This window comes from Mustela putorius, unplaced genomic scaffold (genome assembly GCF_011764305.1).
Source record: "Mustela putorius furo isolate JIRA1106 unplaced genomic scaffold, ASM1176430v1.1 tig00003836_pilon_pilon_pilon, whole genome shotgun sequence".
In the NCBI taxonomy this organism is placed as follows: Eukaryota; Metazoa; Chordata; class Mammalia; order Carnivora; family Mustelidae; genus Mustela; species Mustela putorius.
Window position 1 is genome coordinate 12585219 of NW_025421989.1, and position 15326 is coordinate 12600544.

General features: G+C 43.6%; 2 protein-coding genes and 1 pseudogene across 4 annotated transcripts in view; 2 read left to right on the forward strand and 1 right to left on the reverse strand.

Moving 5' to 3' along the window:
• Positions 1–15326, reverse strand: part of CTPS2 (CTP synthase 2) — a 100060-nt gene that overhangs the window by 36221 nt on the left and 48513 nt on the right. The window lies entirely within an intron of this gene.
• LOC106006495 lies at positions 4616–5085 on the forward strand (annotated as a pseudogene).
• On the forward strand, positions 9539–13944 carry S100G (S100 calcium binding protein G). Its single transcript, XM_004758900.3, has 3 exons — positions 9539–9651; positions 10048–10191; positions 13672–13944. Exons 2-3 carry the CDS (start codon positions 10057–10059, stop codon positions 13774–13776), a joined length of 240 nt encoding a protein of 79 aa, XP_004758957.1. The 5' UTR covers positions 9539–9651; positions 10048–10056; the 3' UTR covers positions 13777–13944.

Here is a 15326-nt window from a genome sequence, read left to right on the forward strand (position 1 = left end):
CCTCCAGCCTCGTGTCCCAGGACTGTCCCCTGAATTCTGGTCAGTGTGGCCTTCCTTCCCTTCCTCCAGTGCATCTTCTTCCCTCCCCCTATGAGGACTTCGCACATGCTGTTTCCTCTGCCCAGGACATCTCCCATTCCCCTACCTTCCTTTCCTAAATCAAACCGGCCTCAACCTTGAGATCTCAGCTCCACTATCCAGTATGAACTCCTATGGGGAGCTGATATTCCCAGGCTCCATGCCTAGTCAGGACCCCCAATCTCTGCCCTCCCCCGCACTGAGCTGCCCTCACTTCACGTCTGTAGAGTGCTTTTGTGTGTCAGACTGTACCTCCTTGAGAGCTGGGTCAGTGCCGTCTTTCCTTACACGGCATTCCCAGCCTCTCGTATCGATGGAACTGGCCCAGGGTATACACGGCATAAGTGCATGATGGAAGGAAGCAATGAACTCAGACCAAATAATTTCAGATTTATGTTCAGTTTACTTCACAGAAATTCAGAAACACATGATTTTTATGAAAAGCCCATTCTCATAAGTCATTGCTCTGTTTTCCCAGTTCTAGATGCTATGATCTCATGGTTTTGTTTCATCTTTTTTTTTTTTTAAGCTGTTAAAGACTATAGTTGGGCAAGATAACCTGTTCTAATGGAACTACTTAGGTTCCCTCTCATAAAACCTTTCGTCCAGTTTATTCCCCCCATACCTTAACTGCCATGTATTACTCTATAGGAAGCCTGGACAACGGCAACTTCCTGAGGTCAAAATTTTCCCAGAACTTGTGTGATCTTATCAGTGCCCCAGAACTTTCCAAGCCGTCTGAACCCCATGCCCCAAGTACACTCTAAGAGTCACTGAGGAGAAGGGGTGGAGAAAAAACTTGATTACTCCCCTTGTTGGATGGAGTGCTCAGTTCTGAAGTGCTCTTGGCCTTGGCATCTCTTTCCTATCTTCCTTGGTTGGCTAATTATGGCTAGATTACGTACTGCTGGAGGGAGGTGAGAGAGGGCATCAGCTTCCAGTTCTCAAAGCTAAGCTGCTTATAAATGCCCCGCCCCTGAAGCATTTTCTAGGAAAGGGCAGATAAGACTGCTTTACCCACCACAGCCTCAACTTTCACTTACGTTTAAGACAACCTGAACCATGTAGGAAGAGCACAGCAATAAACTCCCCACTGGTTTCTTATTAGTTCTGTGATTGCTCAAACCACCCTTACTTCCTGCGTTGAACTCTTCGGCCCAGGAAGAGTCTCTGAACGTAGTTTGTATAGTTATTGGCGTGCTTGGTCTTCAAGAAACGTTCTGCTATGAACCAGTAAGAAAACTCAAATGACCCACCTGCGGACAGGAAACCTGCCTTACTGTGTACTTGAGAGGAACTTGACAAACACAGGACTAGAACATATTTCCAAAAGAAAAAATGCACTGGGCACAGGGACAGCCTGAGGGTGTTAAATACTCCTCTAACATAAATGGAAATCTGGAAATCTCTGAGAAAGAGATATGAGAATATTATTTAAACACATGGAGGTAGGTAGTGGGCATCTGCCTGGCTCAGTCAGCAGAACACGTGACTCTTGATCTTGGGGTCTTGCGTTTGAGCCCCATGTTGGGGATACAGTTTATATATACGCATAAAAATAATAAAACATGGAGGTAAATATCAGTTGAAACAGCTGGAAGACTTAACGGTGGCAGAGAGGGTGTGCGGATTAGTATTTTCATTATACACCTTTTGGAACATGTTGGCTTTGTAAACTTTGTACATAGCATTATTTTAATGAAAATACAAATTTAAAGCCCAAACAGTGAAATATATTATTTCAGACTTCCACTAGGGTATTAGTTCACATTATCCCTGCTGTTTTCAGAAGCAATAACTATAACCTTCTCCTGAAATGACAACACAGAAAGAAATCCCAAGGAATAGCAGCCACGGTGATCTTCTGATTAAAACGTATTAGCACAGAAACCACTGGAGAAAGCAAAGAAAATGTTAGAGAAAAGATGGGGGAGCAGAGGCAAGTAGCTTTCTAATGGCAAATGATGTCCCCGAATGTCAGTGAAAAAAAAAAAAAAAAAAAAAAGCAGAGCAAGAACTGGCAGGAGATTTGCTGTTCTCTCTGGTCCGGCTGAGCAGGCCTCATCCAGGGATGCTCGCCGGACCCTCAGTCAAAGAACCTCCAGGTCAGGCACAGGCTGGTGGAACCCAAACCCAATGGAAAGGGAAGACTGCGGAAGGTAGAGGACGCAGTGCGTTTCTGGCCGAGCCAGGCCCCGCCACCTGCCTTCAGTTACAGGCACCTCCTATGCATGACTGCCTCTTGGGTTACAAGCAACCTGATTCGGAGTCAACATCAGGAAGAATATCTTTGTGCCTCATATCCCTTCCATGAAAAGCCTGAGAGACATCGATTTCCAAAACATATCCTTTTGACTGGGATAGTTTAAAAAAAAAAAAACAACAACCCTTGGGGCACCTGGGTGGCTCAGGAGGTTAAGCATCTGTCTTAGGTCATTGTCTGGCTCAGGTCATGATCCCAGGGTTCAGGGATGGAGCCCCAAATTGGGCTTCCTGCTCAGCGGGGAGTCTGCTTCTCCCTCTCCCTCTGCTCCTCCCCACCCCTGCTCATTCTCTCGCTCAAATAAATAAATAAATAAATAAATAAAATCTTAAAAACAAAAAACCCTCAAATGTGCTTTAGTTTGAATCCTGACATTTCCAAAATCCCCTAGATTTGCATCTAGGAGGAAAATGCCTCTTCCATTGCAAAAGGATTGCCTTGGTCTGCTCTGATTTTGCCTTGGCTTCTGTCTGAACCCCACCACAGGTCTGCCCTTCCTTGGAACTGAGCCAGCCATACAGCTTAAGAAAAATAAAAAAGAATCAATAAGTAACGAATGCTGGTGGTGATAAAGCTTTAGATGTAAAAGCACCACATAAGGAGAAAGACAGCACTAATTAACCCTTACTGAAGTTTCTGCAGCCCACGATAAGAGTGTAATGGGTTCATGCGACCCACATGCCTTAACGACAAAGTCTAAGGAAGTTAGTTTCTCTTATCAAAGATGAAATTCCAGTGTGTGGAGTAGGTCAGCTTCCCTCCTGTCCCTTGCCTTTGGACATCTGGGGACACTGAAGGAGCCCAACCCCCGCCCCCCCCAACAGCAGGCTGTTTCTAGGCTCTTAGGCAACACACAGTGATTTTTCTCAGACTTTCTAGTATATTCCACTGGTATATTTCTAGTATATTCCTCAAGTACTCTTTTTTTTTTTTTTAACATTTTATTTATTTATTTGACAGACAAAGATCACAAGTAGGCAGAGAGGCAGGCAGAGAGAGAGGAGGAAGCAGGCTCCCTGCTGAGCAGAGAGCCCGATGCGGGGCTCTATCCCAGGACCCTGGGATCATGACTTGAGCCAAAGGCAGAGGCTTTAACCCACTGAGCCACCCAGGTGCCCCTCCTCAAGTACTCTTTACAAGGATTTTCCCAACCCATTCCTTTCCTCCTGTCCATTAGTTTTTTCTGGTCATTTTTTTTTCAAGCCTGCTTCTGATGTCGATTATTAATGAGTCATATTCAAGTTGCGTACAAAGTATGAGCTTTTTTTTGTTCTTTTTTTATGACTTATATATAACATATATTATAATTATAATTCTATTTTATAAATATAATTTATATTGTATATAAAAGCACACAAAACTTGCCATTTCAATGGTAATCAAACAAGAAATTCAAACAAAGTGTCATTTTTTAACCTATCAAATTAGTGAAGATTTTCAAAATGGAAATCATTATATCCTGGTTAGTATTCAGTGGGGTAGCCACTGACTTAGTATAATCTCTCTAAAATGCCCAACTGATGTTCTTCAAGTATGAACTCGTTCTGTGTTATACTGCGAGCTCCGGCAGCCCCCCCCACCGCAGATCAAATCGACGCCCTTCCGCTGTGGTACTCAGGTTCCACCTCATTCAGGAACCCAGTCTGCCTGTGCTCGCCTCATGAGTTCTAACCTGTGGTTTCCACCTTGGCCAGACAGGTCCGTTGCTGATGGCTCCTCTGCTCGCCTCCCCACAACCCCTCTTCATAAACATCGTCTCTTCACTACTTTTCTGAAAATGCCTTCTCCCCACCATTCCACATGGGCCCATGTTTTTTGGGTACCCTCTTGTTCTCCTTACTGACCCCTAATTAACACTGTGCTATTACGCTCACCCTACCAAATAAATCACCTATATGCTATGAGCTCATGTTGAATTAGTCCTTGTGGTAGGCTGGATGATGAGGTCCTCATGCTAGCCCGTGGAATCTGTGAACAGGTAACCTTACATGGCAAAAGAGACTTTGCAGACATGAGTAAATTAAGGCTCTCGAGATGTGAAGGCTGTCCTGGGTTATCTGGGTGGGCCCAATGTAACCACAGGGTCCTTATTTTAATTTTGCTTTTAAGATTTATTTATTTATTTGAGAGAGAGTCAGTGAGTGCATGAGCATGGGAGGGGCAGAGGGAGAGGGAGAGAGAGAATCTCAAGCAGACTCTGCCCTGAGCACAAAGCCCGATCATGACCTGAGTTGAAATCAAGAGTCAGACGCTGGTCTCCTCAGCCCTGGGAGCAGCTCTCCTGCCAGAGCCCCTCATCCCCTGAAAATGTCCGCCCGCACAAAGTTCGTCTCCGCCCCGTTCTTGGTCAGGAGCACCTCTGAGCTGTTGAGCCGATCACTGTCTGCAGTGGTGCTAAAACCACCCGAGACCCTAACAGATGAGGCACCTTATAAGGCCTCAGCATCTTGACAGCCCAACGTCCCCTGACCTCACTTATTCCTAGCCGAAGCTTCCAAACCAGCGCCATTTCAAGGGACATCGATACAGCAGCCAAGTTCATTGGGGCTGGGGCTGCCACGGTAGGGGTGGCTGGCTCTGGGGCTGGAACTGGGACTGTGTTTGGGAGCCTCATCATTGGTTATGCCAGGAATCTCTCTCTGAAGCAACAGCTCTTCTCCTATGCCATTCTGGGCTTTGCCCTCTCAGAGGCCATGGGGCTCTTTTGCCTGATGGTGGCCTTTCTCATCTTCTTCACCATGTGAAGGAGCTGTCTCCACCTCCCATAGGTCTTTCTCTCGTGTCTTGTCTGCCCTGTATAATCCTTTTCCTATACCTCCCCAGGCAGCCTGGGGAAAGTGGTTGGCTCCTGGTTTGACAGAGGGAAGACAAATAAATACTGTATTAATAAGAAAAGAAAAGAAAAAAAAAAGAGTCAGACACTTAACCAACTGAGCCACCCCGGTGCCCCTTTAACCACTGGGTCTTTATAAGACAGAAGCAGGAGAGTCCGAGTCAGAGAAGGAGACAGAAGACAAAGTGGTGGTCGGAGAGAAAAGACAGAGAGAGCTTGGAAGATGCACCCTCCTGGCTTTGAAGATGGAAGAAGGGGTCGTAGGCAGGCAGCCTCCAGAAGCTGGAAAAGGCAAAGAAACAGGTTCTCCCCTAAAGCTTCTGGAAGGAACGGTAGCCCTGCCTACCTATTTTATAATTCTGAGTTCCAGGACTGTAAGGAAGAAAAAAAAAATGGTTTGTTTTAAGCCACTAAGTTTGTGGTAATGTGTTACAGAAGCCACAGGAAACTAATAGAGTCCTTCACTGTATACAACCTCAACCCCCTCTGTCATCTCCTTTACGTGCCTCCTCTCACTGGCTACAGGGTGGGCTCATCGAGCACAAGGACTGGATCTTCTTCTCTGTCTCTATCAGAGTTCAATACGATGTCAGGGTCCAGTCGAGTGCTCCCATCATTAAATCTCCCTGGATTTGTAACAGAAACCAACAGAGCCGACTACGGGACTGGTGCGCAGTCAAAGAGCAATGCATGGGGTCTTGGGGATGCTGCGGACTGTCCAGAGCGGCAGGCAGTTCATGTGAGCATCGCACAGGGGAGGAACAGTGCCCCGCTCTGAGGCATGGGCACCGCTGAGCCCCTCCCCTGCTACAGGACCCTTACTGCCCTGTCCCCCAGCCTGCCTCATGACCAGCAGCACGATGGTGGAATCCGCCATGGAGACGGCACTCAGCGTGCCCATACAAACGGATGTATTTTCCGGAAGAGATGGAAGAGCCAGCCCTCGATTTGAAGAAGGTAACTTGGTGGTAGGGCACAGAGTAGGCAGGCAAGGGGAGGATGTCACACAGCGTTTAGGGATAGCTGTCCTTCAGTAGTCAGTCTCTTTTTTAACCCTCAGGATTGAAGACAACATGAACCCAGGAGAGCATTGCCTGCCCATTTCGTTTTGCAGGGCCTGACACCGACCCCCTTCCAAAGGAGCTTTTCGAGGCACTGCTGGCAGTGGACTTGGAATCGAGTAATACAGCTATGGGAGCCTGTGGTACCAGAGCTTTGCAAATAAGTTACTCTTGGCTTCCCTAGGGAAAATCGCAGGCTGTCCAAAGATCAAGCAATTGAATGGTGAGGAGATAAATCACCTTTGCTTCTCCATTCTCCATGACCAACCTTGTGCCTGGCATTTCCCCCCTTCTCTAGTTTCAAAATGCTCTCTTTCGAACACACCCTGTGTTTATTGCCTGTCTCCATATATTTTTAGTTAATGTTTCATGAGACTATCTATTGGTGGATTTCCCACTGCAGGTTTACCCTCACACTTGAGCTCGTAGGTAAAGAGAAACATAAGAGATGAGAGATGTGACTGGCAGAGGTTAGCGAGTGGAAATCTGAAACCCATGGGTTGTTTTTCAAGTTCTGTTAGTGCTTACTACAAGCATAAGTTCTGACAAGTAGCACTGGACCTCTCTTATTTTTTATTTTTATTTATTTATTTTTAAAGATTATATTTATTTATTTGACAGAGACCACAGGTAGGCAGAGCGGCAGGCAGAGAGAGAGGGAGGAAGCAGGCTCCCGGCTGAGCAGAGAGTCCAATGAGGGACTCGATCCCAGGACCCTGAGGTCATGACCTGAGCCGAAGGCAGAGGCTTAACCCAGGCACCCCTTATTTTTTATTTTCTTAAAAGATTTTCCTTTGGGGCGCCTGGGTGGCTCAGTGGGTTAAAGCCTCTGCCTTTGGCTCAGGTCATGATCCCAGGATCCTGGGATCAAGCTTCACATCAGGCTCTCTGCTCGGCAGGGAGCCTGCTTCCCCATCTCTCTCTGCCTGCCTCTCTGCCTACTTGTGATCTCTGTCTGTCAAATAAATAAATAAAATCTTAAAAAAAAATTTTTTTTTTCCTTTAAGTAATCTCTATGCCCAACAGGGGGCTCGAACTTACAACCCTGAGATGAAAAGTTGCTTGCCCTACCGACTGAGTCAGCCAGGTGCCCCAGCACTAGGCCTCTTTTAATCAGAGGTCCTCCCTTGAAACTATAGATATGGACCCTGAAAGACTATTAACCAAAACTATCCCAAATGTTTCTCTTCGACTTAATACCATACACATACACATACACACACACACCCCATATATACAATATATGCCATGTGTTATACATAACTTATATCTGTCCTATAGTATAGAGTTATTAAAATTACATTTAATAAAATTTAAATTTAATTAAATTTATATTTATACATTATATAGTCACTAAAACCATTTCTTCAATATAGACTTAAGAAAATATAACAACTGCCATGTTGAGTTTAGCTCACAGGTGGTAATTTGAGAGAACAGATGACTTAAGATGCTATTTCCACATTTGGAGTGATTTGATTTTGGTCTGTGATAATGGCACTGTGGTTGTATAGAAGAATGTCCTTGTCCTTAGGAGATAAGAGGCTAAGGTATTTAGGGGGAAAGTCAGTCGGCAACTGACTCTCAAATGAATCTTGGCAAAAGGCAGGTTGGTTTTCACCGACTATTGCAAGTTTTCTGTAGATTGGAAATTTTTTTAAAAGGTGTTAGAAGAAAAAGATATTTTTTGCTATGGTTGTTCAATAAAAGCTGACTTCCTCCCCAGTAAAAACAGAGCATAAGTATAAAAACACTAGAAATTCTCTAAAATCTTGATTAAAATTCATTGCCAAAATCAGAATCTTTTTGCGTAGAATCTTACAACTAAACCCAAAACGTTTATCTTTACTCCAAGAAGTGAGTTCATATATACTCAATACTGGTGAATACCAAAGTCACAGAATCTGTAATAAAAGCAAGAATAAGTTATACAAGGACACGGAAGGCACATGGAATGATAAATGCTCAAGACTGGTGGGAAGTTTTTAAGAAACTGTAAGATTTCACATCTGTTCTCCAACATAAATAAGGCCCTAGAAAATGAGAACTGAAAAGTGTCAGAGGAAAATATAGTCCAATAGTACAACGCTCAATTTATACACAATATAATGAGGGTCAGAGAAAATTATACAAGTATGGAAGCATGCAAGTGTTTAAAAAGCTGATAAGAGCTCTTAAAGTCAATCTGGAAACCTTTTCTGTGAATTACATCAGTATTAGATTAATGTCCCCTAGAAATGTCCTTGTTCTTCTATGGAACTCTTTGGAGTAGAAATAAATTTAGTCTCCACCTTTAAGTCCTGGCAGTTCCACAAGTCTGAAGTATTTCCAGCCAAATAAAAGTAAGTCAAGCGCTTTCACAAGTTTTTAGAATGATTAGCAAAATATATTTGGGGGGGGAGGGGAGTTGTACACCTGAAACTAATACAAAATCGTGTGTCAACTATACCTCAATAAAAAATATATACATACATATATGTGGTAAGGAAAGGGGTAATGAGAAATAAAAAGCAGATATGGGAATAACAAATACTGGAAAAGCTGAAAAATTACTATGCTACTTGGTAAACTTGCTTTGCTAAATAAAACCAAAAATTATTGTATATCTTCTCCCCACTTATTAAGCCTGCTTCTCAGCGATACTTCTGTTCATTCATTCAATTATTCAAATGTTTAAGCACCTAATCTTCACAAAATATCAGAGGGACTTTAACAGCCATACTGCAATTTATTTTTATTTATTTATTTATAAAGATTTTACTTATTTGACAGAGAGAGACACAGCGAGAGAGGGAACACAAGCAGGGGGAGTGGGACAGAGAAGCAGACTTCCTGCAGAGCAGGGAGCCTGACGACAACGACATGGGACTCGATTCCAGGACCCTGGGATCATGACCTGAGCCGAAGGCAGATGCTTAATGACTGAGCCACCCAGGCACTCCCTGTACTGCAATTTCTTAAACTATACGGTATTGACCATCCATTATAGCATTTTTTTTTTCTGAGTGTGAAGAAAATTATTGTTTCAAGCCTAAGTATGCAACTGAACTGAAAAATAACCAACCCTCCATAGTCAAGCTTTCTGAAATGTAAATAGTGAACAAATATCATATTGCCACATTGGAGGGAAAATACAATGTAAGGGGGAAAAAAATCCAAGTTTACTCTTGGGACTCTGAACCATTAAGCAACTGTTGAAGTGGCCATTTATTGGCTCTTGCCCTTAGTTATGAGGTTCATGCAGTCTTAAGCTTGGCTTTCAAAAATCATTAATAATTACCCTTAAATGGCAAACAAAAGGAAAATTTCATAATCAGGGTGGTGTGTCTGTGAAGACTATAAAAGTCACCATTCCACTCAACGCTTCACACTCCTACTTCTTGGTTCTTCTAGCTGCCTCACAACTGGGTAACCAGGTAAGTGTGATGTTAGTACAACCTCCTATTCCTTCTGCTTCCTTCCAGAATGGTGTGAAAGATAATAGGAGAAAAAGAGGGTTTGTGCCATCTAAAGATATTACCAGTAATTTAAGAGCTAAAAGCTGTGGTCAGCTTTCTTGCAGACCACAACCTACAGAGCACAGACCAGGTGCATAAAAAGTGCAGAATGTCATATTTATTAACAAAAGGGTTTGGCTCAAGGGACTGTCTCCTCACAGATGGACTCTAAGATCAGACATTTAACATACTAAGATGATTATTTTTACGGCGCCAAGGAAAGAGCCCAAAGGTGTGAAACTGCTGGCAAAATCATCCTGACAAAACTCTGCTTCTTCAGCTTTTTGGTGAGTTCATTTCTTTCCCAATCAACAGGACACCACGATGAGCGGCAAAAAGTCTCCCGAGGAACTGAAGAGCATTTTTGAAAAATACGCAGCCAAAGAAGGTGATCCAAACCAGCTGTCCAAGGAGGAGCTGAAGCTATTGATTCAGACAGAATTCCCCAGTTTACTGAAAGTGAGTGCACCGGGCAACTGGGGACCTCCGACGACGGGGAGGAGTGAGGGGTGGGAACAAGACACAGGAGAGCAAGAGGAATGCTTCTTCTGGGGCAGAGCACACAGCAGCCAAGGCAAGGGCATTCCTTGGCCAAGAGCCCTTGAACGTGTGTTTTCTTCCCTGGTGGCAGGCCACATCTCAGATGGCAAGGACCTAGAAGGCAGAGAGGGGCCAAGCCTTTTATGTCCCACAGCCTGGGCACGGAACTCTCCGGGACCAGCCACAGTAAAAGGAAGCAATGATGGCACTTGTAATGAAGCTAGGCCTAGGAGACCCACAGGGCACCAACCCAACGCACTAAGGCCTTTGGCCTGGATTCAGCACCTCCAGGTCAGGCTTTTAGGAAAACAAAGAGGTGTGCAAAATACTATTAGCTGGCCTTGACATGCTTCATCCTTATAGGTAGGATGTGTCAAGAAGACCAACACTCACCAGGCGATCTATAGAGAAAATCCACTTTGCACCTACAAAATGCCATCTGGCGACATCCATTTATATTTCAAAAAGCATTTAAATTTGTGTTAATTTGTGTTAAGCACCTTAATCTGTGTTAATGAGGCAGGGAGGCATTTCTAAACAACTTCCAGGAAGGGATTAAACCTCTTTAGCCCGACAGTTTCTCCTCAAAACCGGCCCAGAGTTGTCCAAATCAAAGTGCATCTTGAGGCAATAGAATAGGAGAGAGGCGGGCTGACCCTCCTTGCTCCAATACACTTCCGCTCCTTTGCAAGTAAAAGCCATCTTCCAAATGGACGTGACTGAGCAACTGTTTACCCCACATGGTCACTATTTAGCTATAAACTTCGGAAGAAAGCATTTGCTTCCCAGATTTTAACCAGAAATGTCCCTTCTGCCAGTATGACATGTGAGGGGGTTTCCCCGTTGTAGTTGTTGAGGTTTCTGGGTTTGGTACCCAGAAAAGTGGCCGAATTCGATGACCTTATAACCCAATGTCTCCTCATTTGCTTACGGTTAAAATACAATATAACTCTGAAAAGGAGTTAAAGGTACTAGCAGAAAAGGAGACCTTAAAAAGAAATTGCCTGATTTTTATTGTATTTACTTATTTTTCAGTAAGCCCAACTCCCAACATGGGACTTGAACTCACAAGCCTGAGATCGAGAGTCATGTACTCTCCAAATGGGCCAGCCAGGAGCCCCAGAAAAAGAGACTTTTTAATTAAAAATTAAGACAAAGTTTTCTGAGAAAGATTAGATTCTAAAAAACACTCTGGCATTTTTCAAAAAGGAAGAAAAATAATAACAGGAAGGAATAATCCTAATAAAAGAAAAAAAATAATAATCTGACAGGAAAGCCTAGGCAATCTACTCAAGCAAGTTGTTTTAAAAGGTAAGACTGGGGAATTTTTCTATATTTTCCTGTGGTTTATGTATTTCCTACAAAAAGAAAGTATGACTCATAGTTTGAATAAAGGTATGAAAACTGATGGTAAATTTTGAAAAATCTATTTACCGAATCATGTACTGGATTATATTTTCATAAGGATTACTAAGGTTTTCCAAGCTATATTCTTTCCACCAATGCCGTGTATGGTTTAGAACCTCGTAAATGCTTCAGGGAAAGTGAGTAACTATCTTAGTGTGGTCTTCTAATCACAGCAAAGTACAAATGTCTTTAGAGGAATCCTAAGAGCTAAAACATATCTCGATGTGGAGATCAGTTGTACAACAATGTCAACAGTACCGAAGTGCATTCGTTTGAAAATAGTTGAGATGGTAAATATTACAATTTTTTTTTAATGTTAAAAAAAAAAAAAAACAAGTCAAACTGACTTGTAAACTAAACCATTATTTCAGTGAGTTTCCTAGGTACTATTTTGCCGCAGATAAACTCTCACCTGAAAGGCAGAGCTGTAACAGCTTTAAGACTTGAGTCTTAGGCCAGAGACAAAATTTAAGTCAGCTTAAGACCTTGCAGGTGTAGCAGAGCCAAAACAGAGTCAAGCCTAACACGATCTCTTGCAACATCTCAAGCGGTAGTTCTCCAAATGTCACTGGTCCTGGCCCGGCATCATCAACACCACCTGGGAACCTGCTGGGCACACAGAGTCTCAGGCCCCGTCCCAGGCCTAGTGAACCAGAACCTCTGGGAGTGGGACCTGTCACTCTATATTTCCTAAGGTCAGTAAGCCCATGTGGTGACTCTGCTGAGCGCCAAAGTGTGAGAATCACTGATTCCGTCATCCAGCAGGGTGTAGACAGGGGCCGTAACACACGGACTTGGGAAAAACTGGTATGGTTCCTAGTTAAGTGCTTGAGCTCTGGAGTCCATGTTTGAACCTCAAACTCTCTGTCTACTAGCTGTGGGCCCTGGGGCCAGCTGGCAGCTGTCCCGGAGCACAGTTCCCTCCGGTGAAGAGTGGACCCCCCCACATACACACACACAGGGTAGCTGGGAGCACTGAGCAGGCTACAGATTGCCCACTGTACCATGCTGCCTCGGGTTCACAGAACCAGGTCCCAGGAAAACCTTGGGGCAAGAATCATCAGCTGTTGGTGGGCCAGGGGCTTCTCAGCAGTCCAGTGAAGCCCTCAGATTCCTTCTTCTTTTTTAGACGCATAGACAAAATACTTACGATTACACAGAAAACCAATTATAGTTGACACTTACACAATGTGGATTTGACCTGCATAGGTCCTCTTTTATGTGGATTTTTTACAGTACTATAAATGTGTTTTTTCTTCCTTATGATTTCCATCATAACACTTTTCTCTAGCTTACTTGATTGTAAGATATAGTATTTAAATCATATAATGTACAAAATCTGTGTTAATCTACTGTATATGTCATCAGGAAGGCTTCTAGTCAACAGTAGGCTCTTGGTCATTATGTTTGGGGGAAGGCAAAAGTTGTCCTCATATTTTTGACTGTGTGGGGGTGGGGTAGATGCCTGTAACCCCTGCATTGTTCAGGAGCCAACTGTATATTAAAATGCACATTACCAATATTAAAATGATAAATGTGTGGGGCACCTGGGTGGCTCAGTCTGTTGGGCATCTGACTCTTGATTTCGGCTCAGGTCGATCTCAGGGTCCTGGGATCCAAGCCCACGTAGGACTCTGTGCTCAGCGGAGAGCCTGCTTCAGAGTCTCTCTCTTCCCTCAGGCTATGTCTGTCTCCCCACTTGCCCATGCACACACACACACACACACACTCTCTCTCTCTCTCTCTCTCAAAATCAATAAAATCTTTTAAAAAGAGAGAGAGAAATGTACGATATAGGAAAAACCAGGTAGCCAGTTCAGGGACATGGAGCTCAAGTTGGTCTTCCCACCCCCAACCATCAAGGCATGTAACCAGAACCTCAGCTGCCTTGTTGGAACAGAGACCCGGCATCTCTAATTTCAGAAAATGGGTAGCGGTAACTGATTCATTTTCTCTCCTCTCCCCTTTCCCATCCTTCTCATCTAAAACCAGGGTCCCAGCACCCTAGATGACCTCTTTCAAGAACTGGACAAGAATGGAGATGGAGAAGTTAGTTTCGAAGAATTCCAGGTGTTGGTGAAGAAGATATCCCAGTGAAGGAAAAAAAAAAAATAATGTATCATCATTCCAAGCACCAGAAGAAGAGCGTCTGGGATGTGGCCCCATTCTATACCCAATCGCTAATGTCTCTGTTTAATTCTTTGCAATTATAATGATCTGACACTGAGGTCCAATTACTATTAATAAAGAAATTCTTAAACTCTCCTTGTCTCTCCTTGCCAAGTACTGACCCCCATGGCTTAATAGATTTGAAAGTAACCTTAGCTTAATGCATTTAATTTTATACCTTTTTTTTTTTTAAAGAAAGGCTGAGAATAGTTCCATGATCTTCACCAAGACTGGAAAGACAGCGTCAGAGGCTCAGAAACAATTTTGACGTGCCAAACCAATGCCCTGATTCCAGTCTTCCATCAAAATAGCCCTGTTCCTGCTCTCCCTCCCCAGCCACTCAGTGCTCCCATCATTTCCAGTTTCAACTCTAGACAACAGCTAGTGAGGAACACTGCTTCAAAAAACAGGCACTTGTCTTTAAAGTCAGTCTCCTCTAGCACTCGCTGTGTTTTTTGAATCAATGACCCTGTTGGAGAGTAGAAGCATCACAGGACCAAGAGTCAGTTCTGCTCCATCCCTGAGGGTGTGGCCTTGGTTCTGGCATGTAATGTGTTAAATAAGGGACAGGAAGACATAGGCCCTTCCAGTTCTGGCATTCAGTGCTGCTGGGACTCTCAGGATTTGAGAAACAGCTAGGCCTCAAGTTCTACTTCCTAAGCCCAGCTTGGGGGAAGGAGGGAGTAGGAGTGCTGGAGAGGAATTTAACAAAACAAAAACAAAAACAAAAAATTCTAACAGTACCACCAAGAAACGAAGGAAATTTTTATACACAGCGAGGAAATGTTTAAATGTACTCTGTATCATACTAATTCGATACAAGAGCATTCTCAGTGCATCAAAAGCCTTAAACATTTCTAATGGCTAATTATACTCCACTGCAGGGATACCCCATAACAGTCTTAACTATTTCCCCATTGCAGGACATTTCGATTGTTGCCACTTCTGATTCTTCTAAATAATGGTATAATGAGTACCTGTTCATATCTCTGTCAATATAGCACATTTCCTTGGGAGAATTTCTGAGAAGTAAAAGTCTGGGTCAGAGGGTATGAGTATTTTTATGGTTTATAAAAGAGACCACCTTATTGATTCTCTGAAAGATCATATTGATTCAAAAATCTACAAACAGCAGGAGAATGCCATCTGCACTCTCCAGACAGCATTAGTTGGTCTCATTTTAACAACTTTATTGGTCACAATAGTGTACATCTTTTATTTATTTCTAATTTTAGTAGGAATTCCCCACTATTTCCCCATTGAGTTTACTGTCTGATATTGGTTTATAAAAGGTAATCTTTCTCATGCTTAAGAAGTCCCCTTCTAGGGGCGCCTGGGTGGCTCAGTGGGTTGAAGCCTCTGCCTTTGGCTCAGGTCATGATCCCAGCGTCCTGCGATCGAGCCCCGCATGGGGGGGGGGGTGTCTCTGCTCAGCAGGGAGCCTGCTTCCTCCTCTCTCTCTGCCTGTCTCTCTGCCT

What these genes read in the sequence shown, in the direction of transcription:
- S100G (XM_004758900.3), top strand. Translation starts at nt 10,057, where the DNA reads ATGAGCGGCAAAAAGTCTCCCGAGGAACTGAAGAGCATTTTTGAAAAA. An exon ending in AATTCCCCAGTTTACTGAAA is followed by an intron (nt 10,192 to 13,671) that starts GTGAGTGCACCG and finishes ATCTAAAACCAG; the next exon opens with GGTCCCAGCACCCTAGATGA.